This window comes from Podarcis gaigeae (genome assembly GCF_964106915.1).
Source record: "Podarcis gaigeae genome assembly, chromosome: Z".
In the NCBI taxonomy this organism is placed as follows: domain Eukaryota; kingdom Metazoa; phylum Chordata; class Lepidosauria; order Squamata; family Lacertidae; genus Podarcis; species Podarcis gaigeae.
Genome location: NC_139691.1, coordinates 22,068,723 through 22,087,228, shown reverse-complemented (window position 1 = coordinate 22,087,228; position 18,506 = coordinate 22,068,723). Strand labels below are relative to the sequence as shown.

At 45.5% G+C, this 18,506-nt stretch overlaps 1 protein-coding gene across 2 annotated transcripts in view; it reads right to left on the bottom strand.

Annotated features, from left to right (window-relative positions):
- Positions 1-7,491: 7,491 nt before the first annotated feature.
- The window catches only part of LOC310836698 (uncharacterized protein), a 44,992-nt gene continuing 33,977 nt past the window's right edge, over positions 7,492-18,506 (bottom strand). The window contains exons 2-4 of one of the 2 annotated variants that reach the window (XM_083722409.1): positions 11,736-11,791; positions 9,537-11,446; positions 7,492-8,414 (exon numbers count right to left, since the gene is read on the bottom strand). In XM_083722409.1, coding sequence (XP_083578535.1) covers positions 8,209-8,414; positions 9,537-10,554 — 1,224 coding nt within the window. In that variant the 5' untranslated portion in view covers positions 10,555-11,446; positions 11,736-11,791 and the 3' untranslated portion in view covers positions 7,492-8,208. Of the gene's footprint in view, positions 8,415-9,536; positions 11,943-18,506 lie in introns of those variants that run through there. The other variant, XM_083722410.1, reaches the window with a different exon arrangement.

Sequence of the window (18,506 nt, the reverse complement as noted above, 5' to 3'; positions counted from 1 at the left end):
TTCAACCAGCTGACTGAAGTTCCACAAGTTAAATCCAAGCAAGGTTGAGAGTTGAAAAGCACTTTTTGTGCTTTGTGTGTGTGCCAGGTCTACTTTTGTGCCAGGTCTGCTTGGGGTTGCCTTGTGCATAAAGAGCTTTAAGGATCTCTGCTTTGCTGGGTGGGTGGCAAGTTCTGCTCAGCAAGCTGCTCTAGGATGCTTTTGTGAGATCTCATGGGGCCATACCAGCTCCTGTGAGACCTGCATTGGGCATCCCTAGGCTACCAGAGCTAGTGCACTGAGTGGGCCTTACTTGCTGCATGAAGCCCACTCAGCTCACCAGCTCAGGATGCTTTTTCTTTCTCCCCAACAAATGTTCCAGTTTGTTCACTGGGGGGAATGCTGAGCTTCTTCATACAGCCATGTGCTAGGTAAAGGTAAAGGAACGCCTGACCATTAGGTCCAGTCGTGGCCGCCTCTGGGGTTGTGGCACTCATCTCGCTTTATTGGCCGAGGGAGCCGGCGTACAGCTTCCGGATCATGTGGCCAGCATGACTAAGCCGCTTCTGGCGAACCAGAGCAGCGCACGGAAATGCCGTTTACCTTCCTGCCGGAGCAGTACCTATTTATCTACTTGCACTTTGACGTGCTTTCGAACTGCTAGGTTGGCAGGAGCTGGGACCGAGCAATGGGAGTTCACCCCGTCTCAGGGATTCGAACTGCCGACCTTCTGATCGGCAAGTCCTAGGCTCTGTGGTTTAACCCACAGTGGCACCCGCGTCCTTATAGCCATGTCTTCAAAGGCACAGAGTCCTTGCTGAATCAGGCTAGACATTTGCCCAAAGTCCCAACCGTAGCAGGGAGGGTTTCATAAACAGCACAGGGATGATTTCACACAGTCCAAAGGCATAGAGGGGCACAGATCTCTGGAGGAATGGAGTGCAAGCCTCCACAGATACATTCTTCAGCTCAAATGCACCTTGCCTCTTCACCCCCATGTGTGGGAACCCTGACACCTCTACCCCAGTCAGGGAGATGGAGAAAGGCTTCTCATGTAGCACTGCTGAGCTTTTTGTCTGCTCCAGAACCCCTGCTGGCAATATGCGAAGCTGCAATGAGATAGGCTGCCCCTTCCCCCATTTCCAGACCCAGTTTATTGTGACATGTGCAAAGTGTAGGATAACCGGCCTAATATAACCAACATACTTAGAGTAATAGAATTGCATTTCAGGGGGTTGGACTTGATGACCCTTGGGGTTCCTTCCAACTCTACAGTTCTATACTTAAGTCTAATTAATGCACGAAGGGGTTAATACTGTAGAGTAAGGTGTCCTGCCCGGCATAGTGTTATGTACTGAGTTGAATAGGATCCAAACTGCAGCAGTCTGATTGGTCCTAGAACAATGCAGCAGTATGATTGGTCAGCAGGAACCACCCAATCATGCTGCAGATAGAAGTGAATCCACAACCTGATTGGCCTACAGGAGAATTCCGGAATTAGCCAATCACGTGCAGCCCATTGTGTAAATAATGTATATAAGCAGATACTTTGAGGGGACTTTCATTCTTCCTCACCACCACTATGAGCTGAATAAAGAGCATGAAATCACTATGCAACTCTGAGTATGAGTTCACATAGCTAGGTCACTTCCCCTTACCTTGGGAGGAAATAGTCTTTGTCCCGCCACCGCCACCCCCCACTCCCAGTCTACCTGTGAATTCAGCATGTGAGGAGGTGTGAGCTGGTTGCTCCAGTTCAGCCACATGGCTTTCATCTGCCTCTTTGCTGGAAAGTGGTGGTGCCCCTTAGTTCTTTCTCCTGAGATCCCCAACCAAATTCTCCTGTTGAAGAAGAAAGATGTGTGTCATGTACCTTGCTCTCTTTCTTTATAACTACCCTGCCACTTTCCCTCAGTGGAAGGCAGTGCCCGGCTGCTAGGATTGAAGTGGGATACACAATTATATATGGAATGGGGACATGTTTGTATCATTTTGTCCTTTGCCTCTAGCAGTGAAATGTCTTGGACCAGCCTTGCCCTGGGTCCAGTGGCGTAGCGTGGGGGGTGCAGGGAGGGCCGGCCGCACCGGGCACAACATCTGGGGGTTAGGGTTAGGGGGCACAAATCCACGGGTTAGGGGGTGCAAATTACTTGCCTTGCCCCGGGTGCTGACAACCCACTCTACACCACTGCCTGGGTCCTCCTCTGTCTAGGACTCCCCCAGCTGAGAGTTGACATGGAGCTAGACAATCACACACATGAAAGACTGTGTGATTCGCCTTGTATGTGCAATTTCCCCATATCTTTTGGAACAGAGAGTGACCAGGTGGGTGGAGAGAATAAAGTGCACATAATTACCCAGCATCATGACACATGCTGTGTGTGTACACACCAGCCTCCACAGAGCCTAGTGTCTGAACTGGGTTTTTTTTCCTAAACAGCTATATGTTTGAAACATAGAAGCTTTAATTGCTTCAAGACTCTACTGATTACAGTCTTTCCCCCCTTTTTTTTTTTAAAAAAAGAAATGAATCAAATGTATTAAAAATTTTATGCCACTGTGAGTTTCAGTGTGTGAATTTCTCTCGCTGTAGAGACCAGCTCAAAAGTCCTGCTGCCTTTGGGCGTTGCGTGAGTTTGTGCCACCCTATAACTTAATATTACTGCTGTAAATATGAGGGAAATGAAACCCGTATGTCTCCCTGCGGTAAAACAGTCCCCATCTAGTTAAGTTAAGCTCCTGATTTTCATAAACCACTTTTTTTCTTGTTAAAGTAATACCACATTTAAGTTTAGGGTTTGTTTTTAAGTAGAATAAAGAGTTAAGGTAATCTTTACCTTAGGGCCTCCAGATACAAAACAGTTACAAATTTGGAAAATGAAAAGGTTGAAACAGGTAAGCATTGCTGTTGATATTCATTATGAATATACTTTGTTTTGAAGATGAAACACCATAGCCCATAATACCGTATCACATAGCCCAGCCCATAAGGACGGTCCTGCTTAATCAGACTAAAGGCTCAGTCAGCCCAGCATTTTCTTCTTTCCAATAGGAAGCCTAAAAGCTGGACACAGAAAAAGGTGACCCTCCAACATTCAATGCCCCTAGAAACTGGATAGCCAAAGGTATACTGCCCCTGAATATTGAGGTTCCATTTAGTTGTCATGGTTTACAGTGGCAGAGAGCCTATACTGCATTTTTTAATTTACTTGTTTATTTAGAGCATTTGTATCCTGCTCTGTAGAAAGGCTTACACACAATCAGTGCTTTTTTTCCTTAAAAAAACTGTTTAGGGGTACTCTCATTTTGACTCAATAAAATCACCAAAAGTACAAAGATTCACAAAATAGTACCTCGGGTTAAGAACTTTGCTTCAGGATGAGAACAGAAATTGTGCTCCAGTGGCGCAGCAGCAGGAGGAGGAGGCCCCATTAGCTAAAGTGGTGCTTCAGGTTAAGAACAGTTTCAGGTTAAGAATGGACCTCCAGAATGAATTAAGTTCTTAACCTGAGGTACCACTGTATACAGAAATGTTGGTTTGTTGTTTTTATTCCTTTGGTAATTTGTCTGCCAAATCCCCCCCCCCCCCTTTGGCTTGCTTTATATTAAACCTACTTTTGTTTTTTTTAGCTTCATAGAGCAAGGCTTGCATTTTTATTTTTTTAAGGCTTCTTGCCTTCTATAGCTTTCTTGACACCTCTATTTAACCTTGCTGGCATCCACTTGGAAATGTTCAGCATATCAATTTCTATTTTATGATATGCATTTTTAGCCTTCTCTTCCTTCATGAATTTGTCCAATCCTCATTGAAAGCCAGCAAAGCTGGTGGCCATCACTGCCTCCTGTGGGAGGGAGTTCCATAGTTTAACCATGGACTGAATGAATAAGTGCTTCATTTTGCCTGTCCTGAATCTTCCAACACTGATCTTCATTGGATGTCCATAAGCTGAGGTGCTATGAGAGAAGGGGGAGAAGGCGGACTTTTCTCTATACAGTGGTACCTCGGGTTAAGTACTTAATTCATTCCGGTCTGTTCTTAACCTGAAACTGTTCTTAACCTGAAGCACCACTTTAGCTAATGGGGCCTCCTGCTGCCACTGCACCGCCGGAGCACAATTTCTGTTCTCATCCTGAAGCAAAGTTCTTAACCCGAGATAATATTTCTGGGTTAGCGGAGTCTGTAACCTGAAGCGTATGTAACCTGAAGCATATGTAACCCGAGGTACCACTGTACACTTTCTCCTTGTCATGCATAATTTTATAAACTTATTTTCATGTGGTCTCTTGTTCACCAAACTACGTTACAACAGGGCAAGGGAAACGAGATTTATGTGATGTGTTTTAGATACTTAAGGGGTGGGAATCCCTCATCGATACATGAATGATGATGATATTTCACCATCTAATTTATTTTGGATTATGTCATATTGAGACATTACATAAAGGACACTGTGCCGCAAATAAGAACTCTGAATGTTCACCCCCCCCCAAAAAAAGGGTCAGTGCAGCAACCCAGCTCCTCGCCCAAGGTGGGTATGCAGGGGGAAGGGTGGTTGAAGGGGGAGCACAAACACAGGAAAGGCATCCTACTGAGAGATGGTTTTGAACCAGAGCTTGCATCATTAGTCTACCTCATTACCCTGTCTTTACTGCCAAAGGCAAAACAGGTGCAAGTTTGCCAAACGGGAAGAAATTGCAGCCTTGTTATGGGAATCCATACTTCAGGGAAATCTTTTTTTAAAAAATCCCTCCTTACATATTGAAAAACTGCCTAGTTATGCAGACAGGAAAAGCATAAGAATTCAGAATTCAATATGGTATGTTGTTAACCACTGACACTGTCTGGGGGTCAACCCCTTTTCAGCAGCATTCACTCTCCCCTCCCCAGCACTGACACATGGAATGTGTGGCCTAGCCTTGAAATGTGCCAGAAAAGCCTCTGGTCCACTGGGCCAGTCGTGTCCCATGATCCTCGTTATGACTTTGCAATAGATTCTGACTGCGCTGTGGTGATCAAAGATGACTTGGCAGAGGCTGTATACAGTATATGTTCACATGCCTGCGTTATTCACTCATGAGGTGGGGTGGGTGGGGGGGTGAAAGGAGTCATTTTTACATCAAGAGAGGGATGTGAGTGAGGGGAATTAAGCAATCCACGCGCATTCCTAGGGATAGGGGAGAAATCGGATTCGGTTCATAATTTAAGGACAACCTACTTATTTTACACTTGCTGAAACAAGACAAAAAAACCCAAACACAACCATTCTTTGAAATTTGCACTTCCCTGAATTTTGCGATGCAGTTTTTCAGCAAAGTCATATGTGCAAAAATGCATTTAATGGGGCAAAGCATGTGTAAAGTGCATATGTTAGTGAAAATAATATACTAGGAGAAACAGTGTTGCCAAAAAAAAGGCAAAATGGCAGACCAAAACTTGTTTTGTTTTATTTATTTGGATCCAAAGCGGTTCTAAAAGCAGCTTACATACAATCAAAACATGATACTTAATACCCACAGGTTTACAATCTAAAATAAAACATGACACACAAGAGAAAAGTGACAGGGAAGTAAGAGAAACATCATAATCAAATCCAAGCACTGATTTCTAAACAGTTGTTCCTACAATGCCCATCTGGCACAGCTGAGTGCCAAGAGGTCCCGGGTACAGATGGGCCTCCAGCAGTGGCAGACCCTGAGGTCTCAAATTTCAGCGGTGCCCTGTGTGACACCAAAATTTGGTGCCCCTTCCATCTCTTGCCTTCCATTCTACAACATAATTGTGGCACCCCCTTGGCTCCACGCCCAGTGCAACCAAACTGGCCGCACTCCCTTAAACCTACCTCCAACGAAGCTGACAGAGCGAGCCTCCTGCTTTCTATCTCTCCCACTGAGGCAGCCTGATGGAAAGGCTGCCCCCAGGTGGCAGTTTAGGGGAGAGGAGGTCTGATGGAGCTGGCCTGTCAGAGAGGAGCTGATGGAGTGAGTCCTGCTTCCCGGCTCTGCCCCTAGGAGATGGTTTATTTGATACATTTATTTCATAAAACTCAATACACTACTTACTGCAAAAATTTCAAAGCAGCTTATAAAAAGACAAAGCAATAGAATCGAGGGGAAATTACAACACATTAAAACACACAATAAATACACACACACACTAAACACACAATAAACACACACACACAATTAACAAACACACACAAGAAACACTCACAAGAAACACACACAAGAAACACACAATAAAAAGTTACAATACTAAAATGAATTCACACCAGCATTTCTAAGCATTTACATAGGCTTGTCTAAACAAGGATGTTTTTAGCAGGTGTCAAAAAGAATACAACAACTGAGCCTGCTGGGTATCAAGTTCCAAAGGTGCTGAGTTACTAAATGATTGTTAAGGGCTTTGTATACTAATAGTAACACCTTGAACCAGCATGGCTATGAGTCCTAGTAGACCTGCTCCCTGCTTTGCAAGCCTTTTCCCACGTTGTCTGGGAGTATGCAGAACCTGAGGCTACTGAACAGACTCTTGCACTCAGGTATTATTTAGCAGGGGGTTGTTAATGCTGTTATTTATGTTTTTTGTATTTTATTTTAGATGTTATTCTTTATGTGGAAATTGTTTCAATTTGGTTGTGTATTTTTTATTGTTTATGACTAGTTTTGTTATACTTTTAATTATGCATTTTTTTCAAGTAGTAAGCTGCCTTGAGCATGGTTTTAAACTGTGGAAGGGCAGCATAGAAACCTGTATGTGTGTATCTTGGCACTGTAGCAGATTGGCAACCAGTGCAGATCTCTGAGCACTGAGTGTTATATGCTAACAAGGCATATAGATGAGTTATTTTGTCATTTTTTACCTTTATAGATTTACCCTTGTTCTAAACAAATAATTGCTCACTGCCTACATTTTACTACACAAGGTATTGTTGCATGTATGCGTTCTCTTCACATTATATTTACCTTATATGGAAATAGATGTTGACTGGAATCTTGTTTTATTTAATTTTGTTAGCTCAGTGATTAAGCCCCCCTGGGGGAGGAAATGTGATACTGGAACTATGTCCGAATGTTTACCAACTGTTGATTTATGGGTGGATTCTTCTTCTATCAAGATTCAAATATATGTATGTTCATTAAGAGGGACACAGGTGGCGCTGTGGGTTAAAGCCTCAGCGCCTAGGACTTGCCGATCGAAAGGTCGGCGGTTCGAATCCCTGCGGCGGGGTGCGCTCCCGCTGCTCGGTCCCAGCGCCTGCCAACCTAGCAGTTTGAAAGCACCTCTGGGTGCAAGTAGATAAATAGGGACCGCTTACCAGCGGGAAGGTAAACGGCGTTTCCGTGTGCGGCTCTGGCTCGCCAGAGCAGCGATGTCACGCTGGCCACGTGACCCGGAAGTGTCTCCGGACAGCGCTGGCCCTCGGCCTCTTAAGTGAGATGGGCGCACAACCCCAGAGTCTGTCAAGACTGGCCCGTACGGGCAGGGGTACCTTTACCTTTACCTTTTATGTTCATTAAGAAAAAGATCACTCCTGTTATTTTCATGGTTGTTTAGATTTCTAACTGTATAATGGTTACACTGCATTTCGCTATTTTATCACCACCCTCCTTGTTGTGTTGACAGGGACTCCTGTCAGCAATCATGTTGCAGCATTCTGCACTAAGTGCAGGTTCCGGCTCAAGTGCGAGGGAATCCAGGTGGAAATTGCTGAAATGTCCGGGAACTAAAAAGAAGCTCAGCAACTTTTGTGTCTGGATTTTCACTTTTTGAAATATTGCAATCATACCTTAGGGAACAGGCTGGTTACGGGGCCTCAATATGCAACAACCACCACAAGACAGATAATAAAAATAAAATAAAATAAAGAAAGCAAATGACAAAATTCAACGTCATCAGTTGAAACAGCAGAGCGGAAATTTCATTTCCAATGTGCAGCACCCCCACCCCCCCACTCAAGGCTCATCCACACTTCCACTTGTCCCATGTTTTCTTCTGTTTATCCCACCATTTCCCCCAGGAAAACCACTAAATCGGAACAAACATCTTTTAGGTTTTCTGGGGTCTGGCATTTGTTCCAATTCAGTGTTAAACAGTTGGTTTTCTCAGTGGAAATAGCAGGGCAAAAGGAAAACCTCTTGGACCAGTGAATAGAAAGCACCGGATAAGCAGAAGTGTTGACAAACATTTATACTGTATTGCAAATTATTAAAGCATCTAAGAGAAACAAACTAAGGCTTGGCACAGGCCCCCAGCTCCTCCTCTTTTGGTGGATCTTTCTTGTCAGTGGAGAAGGGGGGGAGGTATGGATCTGGCTTTTCTTCTCCTTCCTCTTCCTCTTCCTCTTCCTCTTCATATTCGTATTCGTATTCGTCTTCGTATTCGTCTTCATATTCGTCTTCGTCTTCGTATTCGTCTTCATCTTCCTCTTCTATCCCTTCAGAAACAAACAAACAAACAAAATTTCATTAAAAGTAAAAGTCTCTTTCAGAGGCTAAGAAACTCTGTCGCCTGTTTGGTTCTTTGAAAACTTGGCCAGATGGATTTCTCTGGAAATGCCGCTATGTGATCAAGTAGCATTTGCAGATCCAGCATGCTGGGTGTTGGCTTGGAATCAGGCCATTTCTATAATGACATCTTGATTGTGGGATTCTCTCCACCAGAAATGCAGAATGCCCCAAATTTGATATGATTCTAGCCTCTCTCTTCTCCCAGGCATTTGGTGAATGAAATGTAGGCTATTCAGAGTCTGCAGATTTGCTGAAATGCTGCTGTTGTCTGTAATAGTTTTATAATTGATTGATAACATCATATCTACATCTATATAGGAGCTGCCCTATACATGTGACTGCAATTCGTTTTAAAGTGTTTTTAATATTGAAATTTTTAAGTTGTAGTAACACACCCTGGGACTTTATGGTGGGTGGAAAGGTAAGAAATTAAATTAATAGTATTAATTTGTTTATATTAATTAATATTACTATTAATATTATATACTAATATAATAATATTATATAACTAATATACTAATATTACTACTGGTGGTCTCTATCTGAGACCAGGCAGCCCTACTTACAAGAGCCATTTCCTTTCTGAATAAGCCCGGCATGTCAGATTAAAGAACAGTGATGCTTGATTCCATATGAAATATCTCTGTGCATTTCACACCACCAACCTCACAGCTAATTGCCAGGCTACTATTATTACAGTCTAATTACCCAGATTTTGGCACACACTGCGAGACTTCCCTTATTCCCTCCAAGCTTTGCCCGTTCGGCTTGCTGGCACCCCATTTTCCAACACCGGTTCATTCATCATCTTTTGGCACTTGTGAACCTCTCGCATGACTTCCCTTGGCAAGATAGCAGTTCTCTTTTTGCGGCCAATTTTGTTACAGTGCCAGCACCTCAATGGCACATTATCCCTCAACGCTTTGCCATTGCCAATTACCCAGGTTTTTCAACCAAGTTTAGGAACTCCTCTAACCAATCTAAAACATTAGCTGCACAGTCAGGCTGTCCCACATTCCCATTTGCAATAGAAAAGGATGTGTACTTACCCCTGAAGTATTCCTCCAAGAAAGCTTCTCCTCTACCTTTTCTGTTCTCAGCAAGAAATGCTTCTATCTCTTTGGTGAATTCTATGGCTTTCTGCAGTTTCTTTGGGCGCGGCACCTTGACATTCCCGCTGCCCTCCATATCACTCTGCCCTTCCTTTGATAGTGCATCCTCTATTTCCTTTTTGCCCTCCTGATATGCTATTTCTGCAAGATTCTTCAAGTCCTCAGCAAAGTCTGGAGGGATCACTAGTTTCTTCTTCCTGTTACTCCTGAAATGGGCCCTGGCTAGCTCAGCACGGTGCTCTGGTCTAAATCGCCGACTTAAGGCTTTCACCAGATCAGGATAGCTCTGCCTTTTCTCTGATGGGAGATGCTGCAAGATTTCCTGAGCTGACCCACTAAGACTGGCTGCTAGGAATTTCCCCCTTTGTTTTTCATCCCAGCCATTTACTTGGGAGATTGTTTCAAACTCTGAAAGATAAGCTTCCAAGGGAGTCTTGCCATCATACAGAGAGAGCTTCTTGAATTCATCAGCTACACCTGCCTGCCCCTTAGGGGGGGTCTTCTTGCGCACACTTGCTGGTTGCTGGTTTCTCACCAAGTCACTTGCTCCACGGGTGGGTTGGCACTCTTCCTTCACAATTTGCAGTTTCATTTCCAGTGCCCGTAATCCTTTATAAATATCTTCATTTTCATATCTGTTGGCTACTTCCAAGTCAGCCAAAGCATTTTGGGTTTTGGATATTGCCTTAAACACCTTATAGTCCAGGTTGTTCAGTTTGTAATCTACTTCCTCAATTCTCTCCTTGGAGTCCTGTGCCTGGGCTTCTAGGTCACTTTTCACCTCTTGCAGCTGTTTATTCATGAAGTCTTTGATACCCTGATAAGAGGCATCCATTTTCTCTTCAAGACTGCTTTTAAGTTGCCTCAGCATTTGTTGCTGGTCTTCCATTTGCTGCTGCTGCTGCTGGAATAGCAACTTCATTTCATCCTGGAGTGTTGCTATTTCTCCCTCCATTTCGACTCAGGCACAACTCACTCACAGTTGTTCCGGCAGGAAAAACACCAGTGCTGCACACCAGCCCAATCTCCCAGCAGTGAGAGAGTCCAGGGGTTCCAGGCACTTGTCCGGAGTTCAGTTTCCTTGGAATGATGGTCGGCAGAGAACGTGGTGTCTTTAGGCTATATGGTTTTATTTACACATATAAACAACATGAGCATAGGCTAGAACAGCTCACAACATTAACAGCCCTAAAGATCCTGCTTCTCCTTTAGTTTTGGACTGAGCATAAAGCAAGTATGTCTCTGTCTTTGGTTTGCTTCCAGCTCAGCTCTCTCTATCTCTCTATCTCTCTCTCTCTCACACACGCACTGGCGTTTGCTCTCCTATCCAGCAGCTAGAAAAGGGATGGAGGAAAGGCCCACCCAGTGGCCTTGAAGTTACCATTGCCTAATTGTAGCAACCTAGCTAATATTTTTGAGATGCTGCTGAGGACATTTAATCCACCAGCCAAGGTCGCTGTTTTGCAAAGAAGCTTGTCTGATTGGTTCAGCAACCACCTCCCTTAATGACAGAGTCAACATCTCTTAGAACCAGATATCCAACAGCTGGCAACACCGGAGGCATTGGGTAGCTTAGATGCTGCATCACCTGAGTACCAAGGTTGAGCGTGGGAGGGTGGATAAACGGGACTTTCCAAAGGGCAGAAAAGCTAACCTTGTAAAAATAATAACTTTCCACTTTGCCTTATTGTTTCTTTTTGGACGGTGCTGGAAAAGAAGTGAACAATTGATCTTCTGGGGGCTCCTTTTAATTTTAGTGGAACTTATGGAAGAGAATTCTTCAGTGGATTGGGTCTTCTGTTCCTTAATGCAGAATGGCTCAGTATTCAAATCTAGAGTCCCATGCTCTGCCAGTGAAAAAAAAAGTTGGGTGATCAAAGGGCAGGGGCAGGTGGGAGATCTTGTTCATCATGGCAAGGAAAAAAAATTAAAGTTACAAAAACAAATAAACTTCAAAGCTGCAGGTGATGTCAAGTGCCTCTTTTCAATAAATGCACATTTATGGTCAAATATATTTGTAAAAGGGAAATAAAGGGAACACCCTAATAATGTAGACTATGAAAAGCTGTAAATGCCCTCATGTTATTAAAGAAACTATTTGACATCATGGGAGACTATTTTGAGTATTTTTCTCACCCTGAGGAGCTCAACAGATGTCTGGGTTAAAACAGGAGGCATGTTCCAATGTTGCCCTGCAAAAAAGATTCACTTTTAGAAAGGGAAAGAGTAGGAATGGCTTATTCTTATGGGATGCCTCCCCCCCAATGTCTTTGTATGAATTACTGTTCTAGGTTCTTTCTCAAAATTAAATGGAGACCTGATCAGAGCAGTGACTCAAACCAAGATACAGTGGTGCCTCGCAAGACGAAATTAATTCGTTCCGCAAGTCTTTTCGTCTTGCGAGTTTTTCGTCTTGCGAAGCACGGTTTCCCATAGGAATGCATTGAAAATCAATCAATGCGTTCCTATGGAAACCGCCTTCAGACCAGGTTTGGGGACAGTCTGTCCCCCGACCTCTTCTGAAGGCCGACGTGGGGGGGCGAAAGTCTTTGCTTCCCCCCCCCTTCCCGGGACAGCGGAGACTTCTCCGCTGTCCGGGGCGATCTTAAAATGCTGGCGGGCGGCAGCGCTGCCGCCCGCCAGCATTTTAAAATCCCCCGGGAAGGCAGGCAGGGGGGACAAAGACTTTTGCCCCCCACCCGCCTTCAGAAGAGGTCCAGAGGGCTCTCCAAGCTGCGGATAGCAGCCTGCTGCCCCGCGTGAGGGGCAGACATTCGCAGCTTGGGGAGCCCTGCAGGACTTCCCTGCAGGGCTCTCCAAGCTGCGGATAGCAGCCTGCTGCCCCGCGCGAGGGGCGCTCTTAAGCAGAGCGCCCCTCGCGCGGCGCAGACATTCGCAGCTTGGGGAACCCTGCAGGACTTCCCCGCAGGGCTCTCCAAGCTGCGGATAGCAGCCTGCTGCCCCGCGCGAGGGGCGCTCTTAAGAAGAGCGCCCCTCGCGCGGCGCAGACATTCGCAGCTTGGGGAACCCTGCAGGACTTCCCCGCAGGGCTCTCCAAGCGGCGAATGTCGGCCCCGCGCAAGGGGCGCTCTGCTTAAGAGCGCCCCTCGCGCGGGGCAGCAGGCTGCGCACCTTCCCCTCTGTTCCTGGACCTGTCCTGAAGGCTTGCGGTGGGAGGAGGGCTTTCCACCCCACCGCCAACATTCAGAATGCTGTTCTGAATGTGGCGGTGGGGAGGAAAAACCCTCCTCCCACCGCAAGCCCCGGGAACAGAGGAGAAGCGCTGCGCACCTTCCCCTCTGTTCCCGGACCTCCCACCGCAAGCCTTAGGACAGGTCCGGGAACAGAGGAGAAGGCGTGCTGCGCTTCCCCACTGTCCCCGGAGATTTCCCTATGGGCTTTCGTCTTGCGAAGCAAGCCCATAGGGAAATTCGTCTTGCGAAGCCGCTAAAAAATCGGAAAACCCTTTCGTCTTGCGGGTTTTTCGTTTAGCGAGGCATTCGTCTTGCGGGGCACCACTGTACATCAAACACACTCCTCTGAGGGCAACTCATTCTGCCATATCACTGCCATAGGAGCCAACTCTTAGGGGCCAAGGGGTCTTTGGCCCTCCCAATAAAATATTTAAGCATGACACACACACCCCTTAAGGGGATTGCCATTCAAATAGTGTGCATGCACAACATCATGTACTCAATTATATGAAGCGAACCTTACCTGGGCACCCCAAATATTTTATTCAAGTTGGCACCCCTGATCACTGCATTGGGATTGATCAAAGGAATACATTCCACTCCATGAATATATGTGACATAATTTATCCTGCCCCACCAGGTTAGGCAGTGAGGAGAGAACTGTGAGTCATTCAGAGAGATAGCAGGCAGTAGTTGGTGGCTGACAGGAGTCATTATTCATAGAATCATAGAACTGTTGAGTTGGAAGGGACCACAAGGGTCATCTAGTCTAACTCCTGCAATGCAGAAATCACAGCACTTCCAGGAGCAGCTGAGGATGCCCTGCTGCCACACAGTTTGAGCATCTCACCATGAAAGGAAGTGACTCATGTTCTTTGAAAGGATTACAGATGAAGACAAGCATTCCCAACAGAGAGGAAGATGTTGTTGTATGGACAGTTGGTTTCCTTAGTCCCATCATCAGTTCTAGCCATGCAGTTAGCACAGGCACAGGCATAGGCAAACTCGGCCCTCCATATGTTTTGGGACTACAACTCCCATGATCCCTAGCTAACAGGACCAGTGGTCAGGGATGATGGGAATTGTAGTCCCAAAACATCTGGAGGGCCAAGTTTGCCTATGCCTGGATTAACACCTTTGCCAGTTAAGAGTGCTGCCCCTTTTGTGTGATGAAGGAGATGGTGAATGCAGCTACACTTACTACACACCTGAAGCAACATGTGGTATGCCACGTGGGGAAATGTCCACACAATGGCCAAAGGATTATGATTCCAATTCTCTCAAGAAAGAGGGAAAGAGAGAGATCAGATGACTCAGGTCACCACCTCTCCCACCTCTCTGATTGCAAAGGCTGTTCCCTTAACACAGCACTTAGCATCTTAAATCGTGGTTTCACTTTGTGATCTTAGTAGAGTTGTACTGGTTTGGGTTCCCCAGGGTTGAAGGTCCACTACTATTTCTGCAGCAAGGTCCATGTTTCCAAAATCCTTGAACTGCCCAGTCATCAAGGAAGTTTTAGCCACTGATAAGTCTTCTCAGCCTTGGTGCTGATGGGGGCCAATCAGAGCAAAATGAAGTAAGGCACCACCATGGAGGATTGGCTCCTAATGTCCCTTTAGAGAAGGCACATGGAAAGAGCGCTGGGAAGTTGTTGTTTTGTGTGCTCCAAAGCTAAGCACCTTGGGACACTGAAAACACAAGGTGCTTCTATTTCAGGAGTATGCTGTGCAAGATACTGCAGCACTCCAAATTGTTTGCCCATGTACAGTCATACCTCGGGTTACAGATGCTTCAGGTTGTGCGATTTTGGGTTGCACACCGTTCCAAACCCGGAAGTACCAGAGTTGGTTACTTCTGGGTTTCGGCGCTTGTGCATGTGCAGAAGCGCTACATCAAGCTTTGTGCATGTGCAGAGGCGCCAAATCACGACCCGCATGTGCGCACACGTGGTGCTGCGGGTTGCAAACATGCTTCCCACACAGATCACGTTCGCAACCCGAGCGTCCACTGTATTTGCACAGAGAATAGTAGCTCTAGCTGAAAAGCAACACATGGAGATCTGAACTACTCATTGCAATGCACCTATTATTATTATTATTATTATTATTATTATTATTATTATATTACAAGATTATTGAGTTAACTTAGAAGGTTGAATACAGATCTCAGGTGACACAATGGGTCAGTGTGTCTGGCTGTCAACCAAAAGGTTGGTGGTTCAAGCCCACCCAGGGATGGCTGTGGACAGCATTCTTGCATTCAGGGGTGGTGACTCTCAGGGTCCCTTCAAGTTCTACAATTCTATTATTCTATGAATAATCTTAGAAGGCTTGAGGAGGCATGGCTGTGACAATCATGAAAGGACCCTGCACTTCTGAATTTGCCACTTACAGGTTGTAACCATGATTAAGGCCACAAATGCTAGCTAGTGCTAACCACTGGTATTGTTTGTTTCTGAACCAGACCATTGGTGGCATTGCTAGTGCAGTACAGTGGTACCTCGGGCTAAGAACTTAATTCTTCCTGGAGATCTGTTCTTAACCTGAAACTGTTCTTAACCTGAAGCACCACTTTAGCTAATGGGGCCTCCTGCTGCTGCTGTACCACCGCTGCACGATTTTTGTTCTCATCCTGAAGCAAAGTTCTTAACCCGAGGTACTATTTCTGGGTTAGTGGAGTCTGTAACCTGATGCGTATGTAACCCAAAGCGTATGTAACCCAAGGTACCACTGTATATCCTTCACTATAACCACACAAATGGGCAGTGTGTATATTATACCAGCAGTGCCTATGGCAATAGTCATAGGATCACAGCAACTATCCAAACCAATGGATTCAAATTCCAAAAAAGGAGCTTCTGATTAAACATTAGGAAGAACTTTCTTACAGTAACAGCTGTTTAACAGTGGAATGGTCTCCCTTGGAAGGTGGTGGACTCTCCTTCATTGGATGTTTTTAAACAGAAATTGGATGCTCGTCTGTCAGAGCTGTGATTCCTGCATTGCAAAGGGTTGGACTAGATGACCCTTGGTGTTCCTTTCAACTCTACAATTCTATGCTTCTGTGTGAAGCTGTCCTGATCCTGCAGTGTGTGTTTTTTCTCATTAAGAGAGATGCAAGTGGACTTTGCCAGTTTCCTCCCCTGCTCATAGTTCAGTTTGAAAATAAAGAACAATGATTTGTGACTTCGAATGATTTGCAAGGTGACCTTATGGAAAATCTTAGAGAAAGGCCTTCAGAATCTTTCTTTCTTTTTTCTTTCTGGCTGGAAAAGCCTATTCACAATCAACACATACTTACAGCATGCCAAAGGTCTTGGCGTTCACTTTGTGCATATCCAGATTGACACGACAGACTTTCCTCCAACTCGTAAGCAAACCAGGTCATCTATGGAGTTCAGTCATTTGCTTAGCAATGTATATTATGCATAAGAAAGCTGCCAAAAAATTGTCTAAAAGTAGGAATGTAGTTTTCAGCTTTTGGGGCAAGGGGCAGAGCAGGGGAATCCACGTGAGAGGGTGGATCAAATGCTGGTCAGCAGTTTTTGACCTTCAACCTTCACTTTGCTTTATCCTGAGCCAAAGGCAGTCAATACACGCAAACAGGATTGCATGATAGGCTGTCTGCCTGATGGCTGAAATTGTCTGAATCACAGCCTCCCATTGCTAAAAAAGCAAATGTTATTTTAAGAAAAGGCTGCAGATCTGCCCTAGAACAGGAAAGTGCACTGAAAGATACCACAGCATCACTTGCTCTGTCAAGAGCAGGATCTTGGCTGGTGAATGTCAGGCCCCAGTGGGGTCTCGAGCTGCCTGGCCACATGATTTTGGTGCTTCTGCCTTCTAAGAAAAGCCTGGAACACAAAGCATGTTCAGGCGTTTGAGCCTGAATGCATGAACTATGTATCCGTCAGGGCTGGCCCACTCATAAGGCAAGGTGAATCAACCACCTCAGGTAGCAGGACCCACAGGGGTAGCAAATGCCGATCTAGATCTTTATTCTCTCCCCCCCTTACTCCTCATATAGATCTTCACTCACCCCTTCTTCCCTGGTGGGGAGGGGGTACCATTTTGTGGGTGATCTCAGGTGCCAAAATGAGTGGGCCAGCCCCGGTACGCATGGATGGAGAGCAAGGGTATGCACACAAGCAGGCAACCATGTCCCAAATCACACTGCCCTGTATGCTCAGGCCCCAACCACCCACAGGTTGAGTGGGAAATGCCTGTAGGTTTGCTTAAATCTGAGTAGAATTCTGCACATGATCAGGAGCCCTGACAAAGCAGTGGAAGACATTTCACTAGCATTCAAGCAAATGTGAGTAGAAGCCTCCTGTGAGTCTTCTCTGCTTCACACAGAGGTGGTTCATGAGATGTATAACGGGCATTTGTGAGGACACGGGGGTGGGCCTGAATGGGCCTACAGTGCTGTACAGAGTTGTGGTGGAGGGTTGTTCTTAGGAGAATCTTGCCTCTGATCCCATTGGTCAGTTTTTGCAGGAATATAGCAGACTGCCTTGTAGAGTCAGGCCATTGGTCCATCTAGCCCAGTATTGTCTTCAATGGGTGGCAATAAATCTTCAGGATTTCAGGCAGGGGTCAGGTGCCAAGAATTGAACTTGGGAGTGTTTGCATGCAAAGAAGATTCTATGCAGCTGAGCTACAGGCCTTCCCCATGCATAGGGAGCTGCCTTTTATTGGATCAGATCAGGCCATTGGCCCAGTGTTGCCTAGACTGCCTGGGAGCAACTTTTCAGGGTTTCAAGCAGCATTCCCTCCTAGCCCTACATCAAGATGCCAGGGACTGTACCAGATACCTTCTGCATGCAGAGCAAATGCTTTGCCACTGTGCATCCCTGTAGGAAATTGCACAAGAGGCCTGAAGATGGCTAAGGATGTTGTCAGGTCAATGACAGTTTTCCTCTCTTGTTCCTGGCATGCAAACTAGCTCTGATCCTGACTAGTAGCTTGACCCTCAGGTCAACTCTGACCCACACTCATAGAAATCAACATCTAGGGGCTGAGGTCCCTTCTGCCTCCCTCAAAAAAATAAAATTTGAGCCCCCGCAGTTGATGAACATTGTCATTCAAATGGTGTGCATGCACCATGTCTTATGATTGATTGTCCACCCCCACAGTATTTTATTCAAGTTAGCAGCCCTGCCCCCACTTCTCCCTTGCGATTCTCTTCAGTTCCCAAGGACTTCCAGCTTCATCCTTGGATTGCCCCACCGCCTGCTTTCTGCCTACTTCTCCTGCTAGTGTGGGGTAGTGGTTAGAATGCCACACCAGGACTTCAGAGACCACAGTGAAAATCCCCATTAAGCTCACCAGGTGACTTGGGGCCAGTTAATGCCCCTCATGCCTAAGCAATGGTCTCTTCTTCCTCAGTCATGGCCAAGGACTATTGCTTCATGGTAGGTGAGATGGTTATAGGAGTGCCACATTCCTTCATAACAAGCATAGCACATTGACACGGAGGGTGATTATTAAGGCTGAACTTTCTTCACCATTTACCCAGCAATGTTATGAAATGATACCCTGGCTTAGCAGATCCCCTGAGAGGTCTCAGGACGTTGTTGTTGTTGTTTTTAAAAAGTCATAATGTTGATTTTGAGCACTTGTTAAAATGTAGACGCAAGCAAACTTGGAAGCTATAACGTAAAAATAAGTGCAAAAGTAAAATTAATAAAATTTAAACATGAAATTTATCAAAA